Source organism: Acomys minous (genome assembly GCF_964271855.1).
Source record: "Acomys minous genome assembly, chromosome: 10".
Classification (NCBI taxonomy): domain Eukaryota; kingdom Metazoa; phylum Chordata; class Mammalia; order Rodentia; family Muridae; genus Acomys; species Acomys minous.
In genome coordinates this window covers 72,490,573-72,504,217 of record NC_140491.1, presented here as the reverse complement: position 1 = coordinate 72,504,217, position 13,645 = coordinate 72,490,573, and the positions used below count along the sequence as shown (strand labels likewise).

Below are 13,645 nucleotides of genomic sequence, written 5' to 3'. Positions count from 1 at the left end.
ATGTGGGTGCTGGGAATTGGACCTGTGTCCTCTGCGAGACAGTAGCCAGTGCTTGAACTGCTGAGTCATTTCTCGAGACCCCATAACCAAAATTTAATGTATTCTATTCCTTTTGATTTTAGAAAGTAAATTATGTGATATAAACTTGAAATTTGTCTTCTTCATTCTTAGTGATCCACCCTTGTACCTTTTCCGAATGCAAAGATGGTGAAGCTGGATATCCACACTTTGGCCCACCACCTCAAACAGGAGCGCTTGTACGTGAGCTCCGAGAAACAGCTCATCCAGAGGCTGAATGCGGATGTGCTGAAGACGGCTGAAAAGCTGTATCGAACAGCGTGGATTGCAAAGCAACAGAGGATTAATTTGGATCGGCTTATTATAACCAGGTAAAGACAAAATTTTTAGGTCATGCCTTATGTAAACACTTAATTCTATACTAAGTAACTAAGTGAATCTCTTAAATGCATGGTTTTGAATCAATATTAAGTAGCCTTTGCTTATAAAATGTATGGCATTCACTTTGTTTATTAATTAGCTTGAACAGTGATATAGAAAATTATAACTTAAGATTTAATGTTTTGTGCCTTTGCATATGTAACATTTATTGTTATATAGACTTAATTTTGTGATATTTATATACATTTCCTTGTTTTGGAATTGTATGTCTTTTATTTATTTATTTTTTTTCCAAGACAGGGTTTCTCTGTGTAACCTTAGCTGTCCTGGAGCTCACTCTGTAGACCAGGCTTGCCTCTGCCTCCAGAGTGCTGCGATTAAAGGCATGTACCACCACTGCCCAATGGAATTGTATATCTTTTTAAAGGCTTTTTCAATTTTTAAATTTTATGTGTAGGAGTATTTTGCCCACATGTTTATCTAATTGTGCCACTTGTGTGCCTGGTGCTTATTCTATTCTTCCAAGAAGCAAGTTTTTGTTTGTTTTGGGTTTTTGAGACAGGATTTTTCTGTATTGCCTTGGCTGTCCTGGACTTGATTTGTGGATCAGGCTGGCCTCGAACTCACATAGATCCACCAATCTCTGCCTCCTCAAGTACTGGGATTAAAGGTGTGCACCACCTTGCCCAGCTCCAAGAAGCGGTTTTTAACTGTAACAATATTAGTATAATGTTGATAAAGGAGGTCAATTAAAAAAAAGAATATATACTGTGTGGTTGCATTTATAAACATCTAAAGAGGCAGGATTGACTTTTGATGATGTCATTCAGAATCACAGCTCTTTATTGGGCTACCAGGTAGGTATTGACTGGAAGGCTATACAAGAGCATTCTATGTTGTAAATCAAACCCAGGGCTTTGTGCATACCAGCAAGCTCTCTTCCAACTGAGCTACTTCCCTAGCTCCTGCTTTGATTATTTTTTATTTCAGTACATGAATATTTGTTAATGTTCTTGTGTCAGTAAGCAGGAGTTTTTTGTTTTGTTTTGTTTTGTTTTTTTCTTTTTCTTTTTTTTTTGCATAAATGTTTTTTTTTTTACTTTATTAATTTATTCTTGTTACATCTCAATGGTTATCCCATCCCTTGTATCCTCCCATTCTTCCCTCCCTCCCATTTTCCCCTTATTCCCCTCCCCTATGACTGTTCCTGAGGGGGATTACCTCCCCCTGTATATGTTCATAGGGTATCAAGTCTCTTCTTGGTAGCCTGCTGTCCTTCCTCTGAGTGCCACCAGGTCTCCCCCACCAGGGGACATGGTCAAAGGTGAGGCACCAGAGTATGTGAGAAAGTAATATCCCACTCTCCACTCTACTGTGGAGAGTGTTCTGTCCATTGTCTAGATCTGGGTAGGGGTTTAAGGTTTACCGCCTGTATTGTCCTTGGCTGGTGGTTTTTTGCTTTTTCAAGACAGGATTTCTTTGTGCAGCCTTGGCTGTCCTGGACTCTCTTTGTAAACCAGGCTGGCCTCAAATTCACAGTGATCTGCCTGCCTCTGCCTCCCGAGTGCTGAAATAAGCAGTTTTTAAGCTGTAGCAAATTTTAAAATTTAATTCATGGAAGATAGTTTTGGACATTTAATTTGATAAAACTGGCTTTCTCTTCACTTTTAAGTGTGGCTGTCTTCACTTATTCTCAAAGAGTTTAGCAATTCACGGAGATGTCATTGTTGGCACAAGAATGAACTCAGATTTATTTATTTCAATATAGTGTCCATGTTGTAGTATTATTGTTCTTAATATTATTTTGCCTATGTGCTGATATTTTCCAGCGCTGAAGCTTCCCCTGCTGAGTGCTGCCAGCATGCTAAGATTCTGGAAGATACACAGTTTGTTGATGGATATAAGCAACTGGGATTTCAGGAAACAGCTTATGGCGAATTCTTGAGTCGGTTAAGAGAAAATCCTCGTCTTATTGCCTCCTCTTTGGTTGCTGGAGAGAAACTCAACCAGGAGAACACACAGAGTGTTATCTATACAGTTTTTACCTCCTTGTATGGCAACTGTATTATGCAGGAAGACGAAAGCTACCTCCTTCAGGTTTTACGGTACCTGATTGAATTTGAACTTAAAGAAAGCGACAACCCCAGGCGCCTTTTGAGGAGAGGAACTTGTGCCTTCAGCATCTTATTTAAACTTTTTTCTGAAGGACTGTTTTCTGCCAAACTTTTCCTTACAGCTACTTTACATGAGCCAATCATGCAGCTCCTTGTAGAAGATGAAGACCATCTGGAAACAGATCCCAACAAGCTAATTGAGAGATTCTCCCCAGCTCAGCAGGAAAAACTCTTTGGAGAGAAAGGCTCAGATAGATTCAGGCAAAAGGTTCAAGAAATGGTGGATTCCAATGAGGCCAAACTGGTGGCTTTGGTGAACAAATTTATTGGTTATCTCAAACAGAACACGTACTGCTTTCCACATAGTTTGAGGTGGATTGTGTCACAGATGTACAAAACTCTATCTTGTGTGGATAGACTGGAGGTTGGGGAGGTCAGAGCAATGTGTACCGATCTCCTGTTGGCTTGCTTCATTTGTCCTGCAGTTGTCAATCCGGAGCAGTACGGAATAATATCTGATGCTCCTATCAATGAGGTGGCAAGATTTAATCTGATGCAGGTATGCTTTTGCTATTATAATTTATTATTATTATTATTATTATTATTATTATTATTATTATTATTAAAGATATATTTATGTATAGGGGTGTTGTATTTACATGTGTGCCTGCATGACAAAAGAGGACATCAGATTCCATTATAGATGGTAGTGAGCTACCTTGTGGGTGCTGAGAATTGAACTTAGGTCCTCTGGAAGAGCAGCCAGTGCTCTTAACCACTGAGCCATCTCTCCAACACACTTTTGCTACTATTAATGTAGCATTTATTTTTAGTTTGTGTGTGTGTGTGTATAGTTGTTGTTTGTTTAGTTTTTGTTTTTTTGAGGCAGAGTTTCTCTGTGTAGCCCTGACTTTCCTGGAACTTGTTCTGTAGACCAGGCTGGCCTTGAATTCACAAGGCCTCTACCTCCCCAGTGCTAAGATTAAAGGCATGCGCTACCACTGCCTGGCTGTTCATATATTCTTATCACTTCTTTTCTTCAATTGTCCTAAGTATTTACTTCTCTTGAAACAAAAGCAATTATATTAGGATCTTGAGATATTAGAGTCATAAACGTTTTACACTGGTTTTCAAATGAAGTCCTTGAACTCTTTGATACAGAGTTGGCTAGATTTTCTAGGACAAGACCTTCATCCCTACTCTTATAATTTCAGAGTCCAGATTGACTGAAAACTGAGAATGTCCTTTGTACTTAATAACGAGGCTGAGCAGAGTGGTAGTGGCCCACGCCGTTAATCTCAGCACTCAGGAGGAAGAGGCAAGTGGCTCTTTGTGAGTTCAAGGCCAGCCTGGTCTACAAAGTGAGTTCCAAGACAGCCAGGGTTGCACAGAGAAACCCTGCCTGGAAAAAAGAACAACAGCAAAACAAAAAATCAGTATTAAAGCAGGCTGGAGAAATGGCTCAGCAGTTAAGAGCACTGGCTGCTCTTTCAGAGGACCTGGGTTCAATTCCCAATATGGCAGCTCACAACTGTCAGTAACTCCAGTACCAAGGGACCTGACATCTTCACATAGACATACATATGGATGAAACAGAGCTAGGCTCAGTGGCGCACGCCTTTAATCCTAGCACTCTAGGAAGAAGAGGCAGGCAGATCACTGTGAGCTAGAGGCCAGCCTGATCTACAAAGTGAGTCCCGGATACAGAGAAACAAACAAACAAAACAAAAACATCAATGCACATAAAACAAACAAACAAAAACTCTAACAAACAAAACAAAACTCTGAAGCTGAATAGGTATACTTACTGTTAAGTTAGTATTTCTTGGAATGCTCATGAACTCTTTTATTATATATGTGTATATATATGTGGTTTTTTTTTTTTAATTTAGGTTTTTCAAGACAAGGTCTTTCTGTGTTAACCTTGGCTGTCCTAGATTCACTTTGTACACCAAGCTGGCCTTGAACTCACAGCAATCCTCCTGCCTCTGCCTCCTGAGTGCTGGGTTTAAAGGTGTGTGCCACTATGCCTGGCTTTTTTTTTTTTAAATTAAAATTAATATATTTATATATACAGTATTCTGCCTGCATGTGTGCCTGCCCACCAGAAGAGGGCACCGGATCTCATTATAGATGGTTGTGAGCTACCATATGGTTGCTGGGAATTGAACTCAGGACCTCTGGAAGAGTAATCAGTGCTCTTAACCTCTGAGTCATCTCTCCTGCCCTTGCTTATGAACTCTTAGGCCTTTTTGCAGAAATGTTCATGTTTTTGAAAATAGCACCTAGTGAAGGTTTTATACACACACACACACACATACATATGTTACCCTCTTAAAAAATCTGAATTCTGGGTAAAGGTGATAGCTCTCATTGGGTAAAAGACTTTACTTGAGGAATCTGAGACCTTACCCTGGAGCCCATGTTAGTAGAAAAGAACCAACTATGGAACCTCTGACCTCCACGTGCATGACAGAGGAATCCAGAGCCTCCCATGTGCTAAGCACACTTCCAATGCTAAGTTACACATCCAGGGTGTATGGTTTTTTTGAGACAGAGTTTCTCTGTGTAGCCTTAGCTGTCCTGGACTCACTTTGTAGATGAGCCTGGCCTCAAATTCACAGAGATCGTCCTGCCTCTCAAGTGCTGAGATTAAAGGCGTGCGCCACTACAGCCCAGCCATGTGTAGATGTTTTACCTGAAGTCTTACTATTTATATATTTAAATTATTTTGTGTGTGTGGGTGTTTTGACTGCGTGTATGTCTGTACAGTGTCTGTAGAAGATAGCGTTGGATCCCCCAGAACTGGAGTTACAGACAGCTGTCAGCTTGCCAAGTTGGGGCTGGTATTTGAACTCAGGTCCTCTGGAAGAGTAACCAGTGGTCCTAACCACAGAGCCATCTCACCAGCCTCCCTTCCCAGTCCTTTTATTTACTTCCCCCCCAGTCTTTTTATTTTTAAATTAAAAAACAAACAAACAAACTTTTGTGGGTGGAGAGATGGCTCAGTGGTTAACACTACCTTTTACTCTTATGGATAGTCTGGGTTCAGTTCCCAGTGCCCACATGGTGGCTCACAACCATCCATAACACCAGTTCCAGGTATCTGATACCTTCTTCTGATCTCCACGGGTACTAGGCATGTAGATGGTGCATATGCATGCATGTAGGCAAAACATTCATATGCATAAAATGAGATAAATCTTAAAAAATTAAAGGCTTTTTAAATTGAAGTGTGTGTGTGTGTGTGTGTGTGTGTGTGTGTGTGTGTGTGTGTGTGTATGTGTGTGTGTGTGTAGGTCCATGTGCCATGTGGAGGCCAGGCGAGGACACGGAGTGTCTTCCACTTTTTAAAAAATATATTTTATTAATTTATTTATATTACATCTAAATTGTTATCCCATCCCTTGTATCCTCCCATTCCTCCCTCCCTCCCGTTTTCCCCTTACTCCCCTCCCTTAAGACTGTGACTGAGGGGGACCTCCTCCCCCTGTATATGCTCATAGGGTATCAAGTCTCTTCTTGGTAGCCTGCTATCCTTGTGTCTTCCACTTTCGTGTTACGCTTTATTCTTTTGAGGCAGGGCTTCTCACCGAACCAAAACCTCAACATTTTGGCTAGGCTAGCTGGCCATTGAACTCATAGCACATGTGACCCTGCCTAGCTTTTACATATGTGGTGAAGATTTGAATTTAGGTCCTCATGATTTCATGCCATGTGCTCTTGCCCACTCAATCATTTCCTGAGTGCCCATAATCCTTAAGCCTTTTAGTCTTGTTGTATTCTCCTGAAATACTATAAAGAAGAGTTTGGGTGAATTTAAAATAGACTGTCTTACGAACTTCAAAAAGTCTGATAAGCCAAAATCATCAGCTGGGCAATGGTGGCACACGCCTTTAATCCTAGCACTCGAGAGGCAGAGGCAGGCGGATCTCTGTGAGTTCCAGGCCAGCCTGGTCTACAAGTGGAGTGCAGGACAGCCAAGTCTACACAGAGAAACCCTGTCTTGAAATGCTTTGTATAGCATGATGGGAACACCTTTAATCCCAGCATATTGTAGGCAGGTGGATCCCTTAAGAGTTCAAAGCCAGGGGGCTGGAGAGATGGCTCAGAGATTAAGAGCACTGGCTCCTCTTCCAGAGGTCCTGAGTTCAATTCCCAGCTACCACATGGTGGTTCACAGCCATCTATAATGAGATCTGGTGCCCTCTTTTGGCCTACAGGTTTACATGCAGGCAGGACACTGTATACATAATAAATAAATCTTAAAAAAAAAAAAAAGAGTTCAAAGCCAGATTGGTCTACATAGTTTCAGGCCAGCCAATGCCATATAGCCGTGTCTCAAAAGAAAACAAAAAGCCAACCAACCAATCAACCAACAATCCTCTCCAAAAAAGTGATAAGCATTAAACAAAACAAAAAATAAAACAAAACCATTGGTTGGGGCTGGACAGGTGGCTCTCTAGTTAAGTGTTTGTTACTCTTCTAGAAGAGCTCCAGGTCTGGGGGCCCCAGCTCCTCCTCTGCCCTCCACTAGCAGGCACCCACGTGTGGCAGATACTCCAGCACACATTAGTTCTTGCCTGCATGCTGGAGCACACCTTTAATCCCAACACTGGGGAGGCAGAGCCAGCACATCCCTGTGAACTGGAGGCTAGTCTAGCTACATACACAGTGAGCTCCAGGACAGCCAGGGCTACATAGACCATGTCTTGGAAAGCAACAGAAAACTATAAGGAGAATGCTTTATCCTAAGTTTTTCATGGATTTGTAAGGGGGAAGGAGCTTTGTGTTAGACTTGAAGTCATTTATTGTGTGAGTTAGCCTTTGCAGATTATTTAAAACATTCCTTGGGCCCACAGGTAATTCAGGGGGTAAAAATGTTATGTAAGCTTTACAACTTGAATTTCATCTCTGGATCCGGTGGTTAGAAAGAGAGAGCCAACTCTCAAAAGTTGTCTTCTGGACACACACCCTTGGAAAAGAAGTGACACTTCAGCTAAACTATAAGCCAGCACCCACAGCCCCAGCCACGGCTTGACAGGAACATTGCTTCAGAGTACATGAAAACAAGACAAAGCGAGGGAGAGTGTGAATGGAAGCTCATTTTCTAAGCTTCGTCTCACCTTCCTCACTTGAAAGAACAGGGCTTAAGAATGAAGTCATGCAAGGAGAATTCGGAGAGCCTGTGAGAAAACTCCAAGGAAACACAAGTCTTACGACCCCTGTTTCTTTAAAACATGTCTGTGTTCTGGGAACATGTTTTTGAGCTCCTCCCAGATGTGGCAGACAGGAGGAACGAGCTTATTTCAGATTATTCATTACAACTGGATGTTATTATTATTATTTTTTTTGCATGCCTCTAAGGAAAATGTTTTCACATGTGTGGCCATTCAGTTTGCCCTTGTACACTTTAATCAGAAGATTTTTCTTAATCCTCAAATTCTTTGATGCTCTGAATAAAGCTGGCTATGGCATGAGGGAAATAAAAAGCTGTCTTCTGACCTCCACACATGCACTGTGCCATGCATATCCCCTTCCCCCCAAGTCATGCACACACATACAATAATAATAAAGTTAAAACTGTTTTGTTTGTCTGTTTTTGTTTTTTGAGGCAGGATTTCCCTGTATAGTCTTGGCTCCTATGCTCACTTTTCTACAAAATGAGTCCAGGCTGGCCTCAAACTTACAGAGATAAATTTAAAATATTTTTAAGGACACAAAAGTACAATATCAGAAATAAATATATTTATTGTACTTTCACTTTCCTAATATAGCTGTCATGTTTTAATGGAAATTACAGCAAAATTTTCTACTTCCTCTAACTGTTAAAATGAAAACAGTAAAAGCTGACATAGACAAGATACACATTTTATTGGGACCATTATTTTGTTTGCCTGATCAGATGAATGTGAGTATTATGACACCGTATACTTAGCCTAGAATGGAAGTGCTTTCATAGACCAGTGTTGAGGTGTGCAGCCTACATACGCTTATCACTACTTTTGTTTGCAGGTTGGCCGCCTCTTGCAACAGTTAGCAATGACTGGCACTGAAGAGGGTGATCCTCGGACCAAAAATAGCCTTGGAAAATTTGACAAGGTAGGAATAAATGTTGTGTCATGTGAAATACTGTTTGTAGACTGTAAGATGAGTAAGTGTGCTAGCTCACAACTGTAATCTCAATTGAGGCATCATTGCCTTGAGTTCAAGGTTAACACAGATGTACAGGAAGACAGAACATAAATAAATAAATCTTTAAAAAAACAAAACAAAGCAGAGGACAAGAGTTTAGTTCTTAGCACCCACCTTGTGTGGCTTACAACCACTTGTAATTTCATCCCTCTTGGGATCCTGCACCCTCATCTTACCTTTCCAAGTCACCAGTGTTCACATATGTACAAATACATATGTACATAAATAAAAATTAAAATAAATCTTAAAAACAAATGAATTTTTAAAAATGTAAAAACCTCAAATACTGTGTTTTTGCGTAGCAGTACATACTGTAATCACAATACCTGAGGAGTGGAAACAGGAAAATCACTCAGGTTTGGTGCCAACTTAGACACTATGATTAATATCAAGCCAGCCAAAGCCAGAGAGTAGGATTTTGTTTCAAAAAACAACAACAGAAAGCCCAAGAAACAAGAAATAGGGCCAGCAAATGGCCTAGTGGGCAAAGGTGCTCGACATGAACCCTGATGACCTGAGTTTGATCCCCAGAACCTACATGGTGGAGGAGAGAGCTGACTCTCTCAGGCTGGATCTGATCGCAGGTGTGCATCTTCCTGAGCACTTCTTCACACCCCCCACAAATACATACATGAAAAATGTAAAGGAGAAAACAAATAAAACAAAAATGTGTTGTTCTGTTTCAGCCCCCCCCCCCATCTGTCACTTCCGTTTCCTCTCCAGAAGTTGTGGTTGTCATCAGTCTTCTGTGTATCCTTCTAGAGGTCTGCATGTGTCAGCAACCTCCTCTGTGTCCCCACTCCACGCCCGGCCCTGCCGGCTCAGAATTGAGGGCTGCAGAGTGCATACACTTTGTTTTTCTCAAGCTTATTCTGCATCACTGTATAAAGAGTTGTCGTTTTTAAAACATTGGGTTTAAAATACTTTTCATGAAGATGATTACTTTTCCATGCTTGTACACCTTGGTTGGACAATTTTCCACTCTTTTGAAGGGAGAGTTTCACTTTGATTATCTCTTCCTGTTTTAACAGGGCTGTGTTGCTGCTTTCCTTGATGTTGTAATTGGAGGCCGTGCAGTGGAGACTCCACCAATGTCCTCTGTCAATCTTCTGGAAGGCTTGAGCAGAACTGTGGTGTATATAAGTTACAGTCAGCTTATCACTCTGGTAATAGCATCATCCTTTAATTGAAGTTTTTTGACTCCATTCTTTTGGCCATACACTGGGAGATCACAGATGAGTGCATCCTGCTAGAAGTATATGTTATTTTTGAAACATTCACTTTATTAGGTACTGTTCTTTCCTTTTACCAGGTGAACTTTATGAAGAGTGTGATGTCTGGAGATCAGCTGAAGGAAGACAGAATGGCTCTTGACAACTTGCTGGCAAGCCTGCCCCAGGCTAAGCCAGGGAAGAGCAGCAGTCTGGACATGACTCCCTACAGCACTCCTCAGATGTCTCCAGCAGCCACTCCAGCCAATAAAAAGAATCGATTGCCTATTGGTAATGAGAACTTTCCATATTGGAGCTTTTCTTTAAATGCTATTTCTTTGAAGTTGGAGATGTAGTCAATATGGAAGAGTATTTGCTCTATTCATGAAGCCTTGGGTTCAACCCCCAGCACTGCACAGGCCATCTGTGATGGCACAGGACTGTAATACCAGCATCCATAGTTGGAGGTAGGGGGATCAGAGTTTAAGGTCATCCTGGAGTAGTTCTTGGCCGGCTTGGGGTGTAGTAGACCCTGCTTTTTAATTGGGCCTTACTCAGCATTTGTACCTATCTACATGCCCACAAAACACTGACCATGTACCCTGTAGCAGGCACTAAGCAAACCTTTTACAAACATTTCGTTTACTCCACACAAGCATCCAGTCATGGTATGGTAACTGTTTTGCACTTGAAGCACTGTATTAGATGCTGGAGATACAAAGAGCGTTGACAGAAGCCCCGCTAGTTACTCCTAGGCCATCAGGGAAAACGAGATCAGCGCCCTTCCTCGTATTAAGTATTCCAATGGAGATAAGCCTATGGTTCATGGAATCATAGCTCAGCCAGGTATCGAGTAAAGCCTGCACTCTCTTGAGGAATGGCTAGGAGTTAGACCAAAGAAGCAAAGAAGAAAATTAAGTTCAGGGGAGCAAGAGTATTCCAGTATCTGTTTAATGATGAGGCACTCAGCAAGACCTAGTGACTGTGGTAAGCAGCGTATTTCATACACACACACACACACACACATACACACACACACACACTTGTTGCCAGGCAAGTACTCTGCCACTGAGCTATACCCCAGTTCAACTTTACACATTTTAAAGAAGGGGATTTCATTTGAATTTAGGTTAACTGATTTTTTTAAAAACAAACACAGTTTCTTAAAACCAGTGTGTTTTTCATTTAACATAATAAGAATTTACAACAACATGAACATGGTATCATCCAGTCTTTAGCTTTCTTCACTATCTCCAAATGTCAGATTTATAGTTAAAAATGGGACTGGGTAGTGGATCCCAGCACTCTGAAGGCAGAGGCAGGTGGATCTCTTATGAGTTTGAGGCCAGCCTGGTCTACAGAGCAAGTTCCAGGATAGCCAGGGCCACACAGAGAAACCTCATCTCGAAAAACTAACCAACCAGCAACAAACAAACAAACAAACAAATAACAAATACATTGAAATGAAATAAAATCAAATAATAAATTTCTTAGCTAGGCATGGTGAGGCATGCCTTTAATTTCAGCACTCAGGAGGCAGAGCTAGGCAGAGCTACATAGTGAGACCCTTTCTCAAAAAACAAAACAAAATTCTCTTTTGATTAAAAAAGATGCTTTATGTTCAGTGATTTTTATTACTGTGGATATTTATACTTTGAGAACATGAAAAACCACTATTTTTGGTAGAGATGCCCAACCCGCTTTCACTATTGAACATTAAGTTTTTTTCCATTTTCTGTCACTTGATTATGTTACTAGAGATGGGTTTGGTAGGGAGAAAAATTTAAGTGTTTGCCCAGTGTTTTGTATGGTCATGTGACCTTGTCATTGCATTTATAATTTCATGTTTCCGATGTTCAGAGGGTTGATTTTCTTTCTATTTAATGTTTTTGCGACCCAGGACAACAGTTAGCAGCCATCACTGCCTGGGATTCCTCAGCCACCAATCTTACTGCTCATATTCCTCTAGTGACCCCGTTTGGTGGGTAATAGGCCATTCTCCTTCTCTTCCGTAACTGTGCTTTAGAAATGCTCACAGGTGCGCTCTGTGTGCATGTTGCTTTGCTTTTTATAAGTTGCTACATGAAATTTGACCACTTGCACTTTTATAAATTACAATTTTTCAAGTTTGCTAAGGCTATAGTTGCTCATGAGGTTGATTGTGAGTGCACAGTTCAGTAGAAGATAGGACAGGGAGGCAGAAAGACGTGCTGGCTCCTCTTAGGCTTTTGGAAACCCTGTGATGTCGCTTCTCAGAGTAAACGTGATATTGAGCATATCTACAGCTTTGAGAGACGAAGAGTGTTGTTTATCTCTGCCTCCGCCTGTCCTCACAAGTCATCTTCTCTCAGCACGCAGCTCGCTTCTGTCACTATGGCATGGTTTGCTTTATGTCGTCACTTTTGATTGTGTTGTACTGTCAGAGAATGTCTACTTAGCACAGTTTTATTGAGTTAGGTTGCTCTGTGAGAAAAGGGTGAAACTTTTCACAGAAGACTAAGACACTTTCTCTCTCTCTCTCTCTCTCTCTCTCTCTCTCTCTCTCTCTCTCTCTCTCACACACACACACACACACACACACTGGAAGTTTCAATGTTCAGAATTTCTTAAAAGATGTGTAGGATGCAGCCTGGCATAGCTCATTGTAGAAAGGTAGCAGGTCCAGGGTACAATCCCAAGCATCAGAAGTAGATAGAGAGGTAGGTAGGTAGGTAGATGGATGGATGGATGGATGGATAATTGGATAGAAGATAGATGGAGATAATTTTTTAATCTATATAATAAATTAGTCAAAATAAGTATTGTAAGGCTGGTAAGATGGCTCAGAGGGTAAAGAACTTGATGTCAAACCTTGCGATTGGAATTTGATCTTTGGGATCCACATGGTGGAAGAAGAGGACTGACTTCCACAAGCTGTCCTTACCTCTACAGGATGCTGTGATGTACCCACATGCTAAATACATAGAAGAAGGGGGAAAGGGAAATATATATATTAGTGGTAGGAAAAAAAGTTGAATTTTTAAAAAAAGATTTTGTACATGGGGGTGTGTGTGTGTGTGTGTGTGTGTGTGTGTGTGTGTGTGTGTTCATGCCAACATACGCAGGTGGAGGTCAGAGGACAACTTTTGGCAGTCAGTTTTCTTTTTCTACCAAGAGGATTATGGGAAATGAGCTCAGGTCTCCAGGCTTGGCATTAAGTGTCTTTACTGCTGAGATATCTTGCCAGTCTAAATGTTCTATAGAGTATTTTAGTAAAGCAGAAAGGACCTCACTTTAACATAAAGCAGTATCTCCTGTGTCTCTGGGAAGGGTTGATGTATTTCAGAAGGAAGAAATGTGCTTTCGGAAATTGACCCTGGCTTTGCCAATACTTGTGTAATTGCTTTGCAGGGTGTGGTGGTGGATGCCTGTTATCTCCGCATCCAGAAGGTGGGAGCAGGGCTGTAGGCCCCAGGCTTCTCTGTGCTACATAGCACAACCCTGTCTTCAAAAAGAAGACAAACATGTTACTTCGTTGTTTACCAGGTTTCTACCTGACATTTTAAAAACACTTATAAGTTTATTAGTGTGAGAGACTGCTAGCAGTTAAAACTTCTATAAGAAAAATAAATGTCTGGAAAACTTGAGAAACAGGATAGTGCTTTTGTTGTTCCCAAAATTCTGATTGGCTAGGGTGTGTTCTCTGCACTACAGCTGTGGTCAGGTGTGGCCTTCCTGTCCAGTGGA

General features: G+C 41.2%; 1 protein-coding gene across 7 annotated transcripts in view; it reads left to right on the top strand.

The window, feature by feature from the left end:
* GAPVD1 (GTPase activating protein and VPS9 domains 1) overlaps positions 1 to 13,645 on the top strand; it is a 76,157-nt gene that overhangs the window by 18,048 nt on the left and 44,464 nt on the right. For 4 of the 7 annotated variants that reach the window (XM_084798451.1, XM_084798450.1, XM_084798447.1 and 1 more), the window contains exons 2-6: positions 172 to 389; positions 2,229 to 3,072; positions 8,529 to 8,615; positions 9,740 to 9,874; positions 10,021 to 10,210. In XM_084798451.1, coding sequence (XP_084654577.1) covers positions 205 to 389; positions 2,229 to 3,072; positions 8,529 to 8,615; positions 9,740 to 9,874; positions 10,021 to 10,210 — 1,441 coding nt within the window. In that variant the 5' untranslated portion in view covers positions 172 to 204. Of the gene's footprint in view, positions 1 to 171; positions 390 to 2,228; positions 3,073 to 8,528; positions 8,616 to 9,739; positions 9,875 to 10,020; positions 10,211 to 11,819; positions 11,901 to 13,645 lie in introns of all 7 variants that reach the window. The other 3 variants (XM_084798448.1, XM_084798445.1, XM_084798446.1) reach the window with 1 other exon arrangement.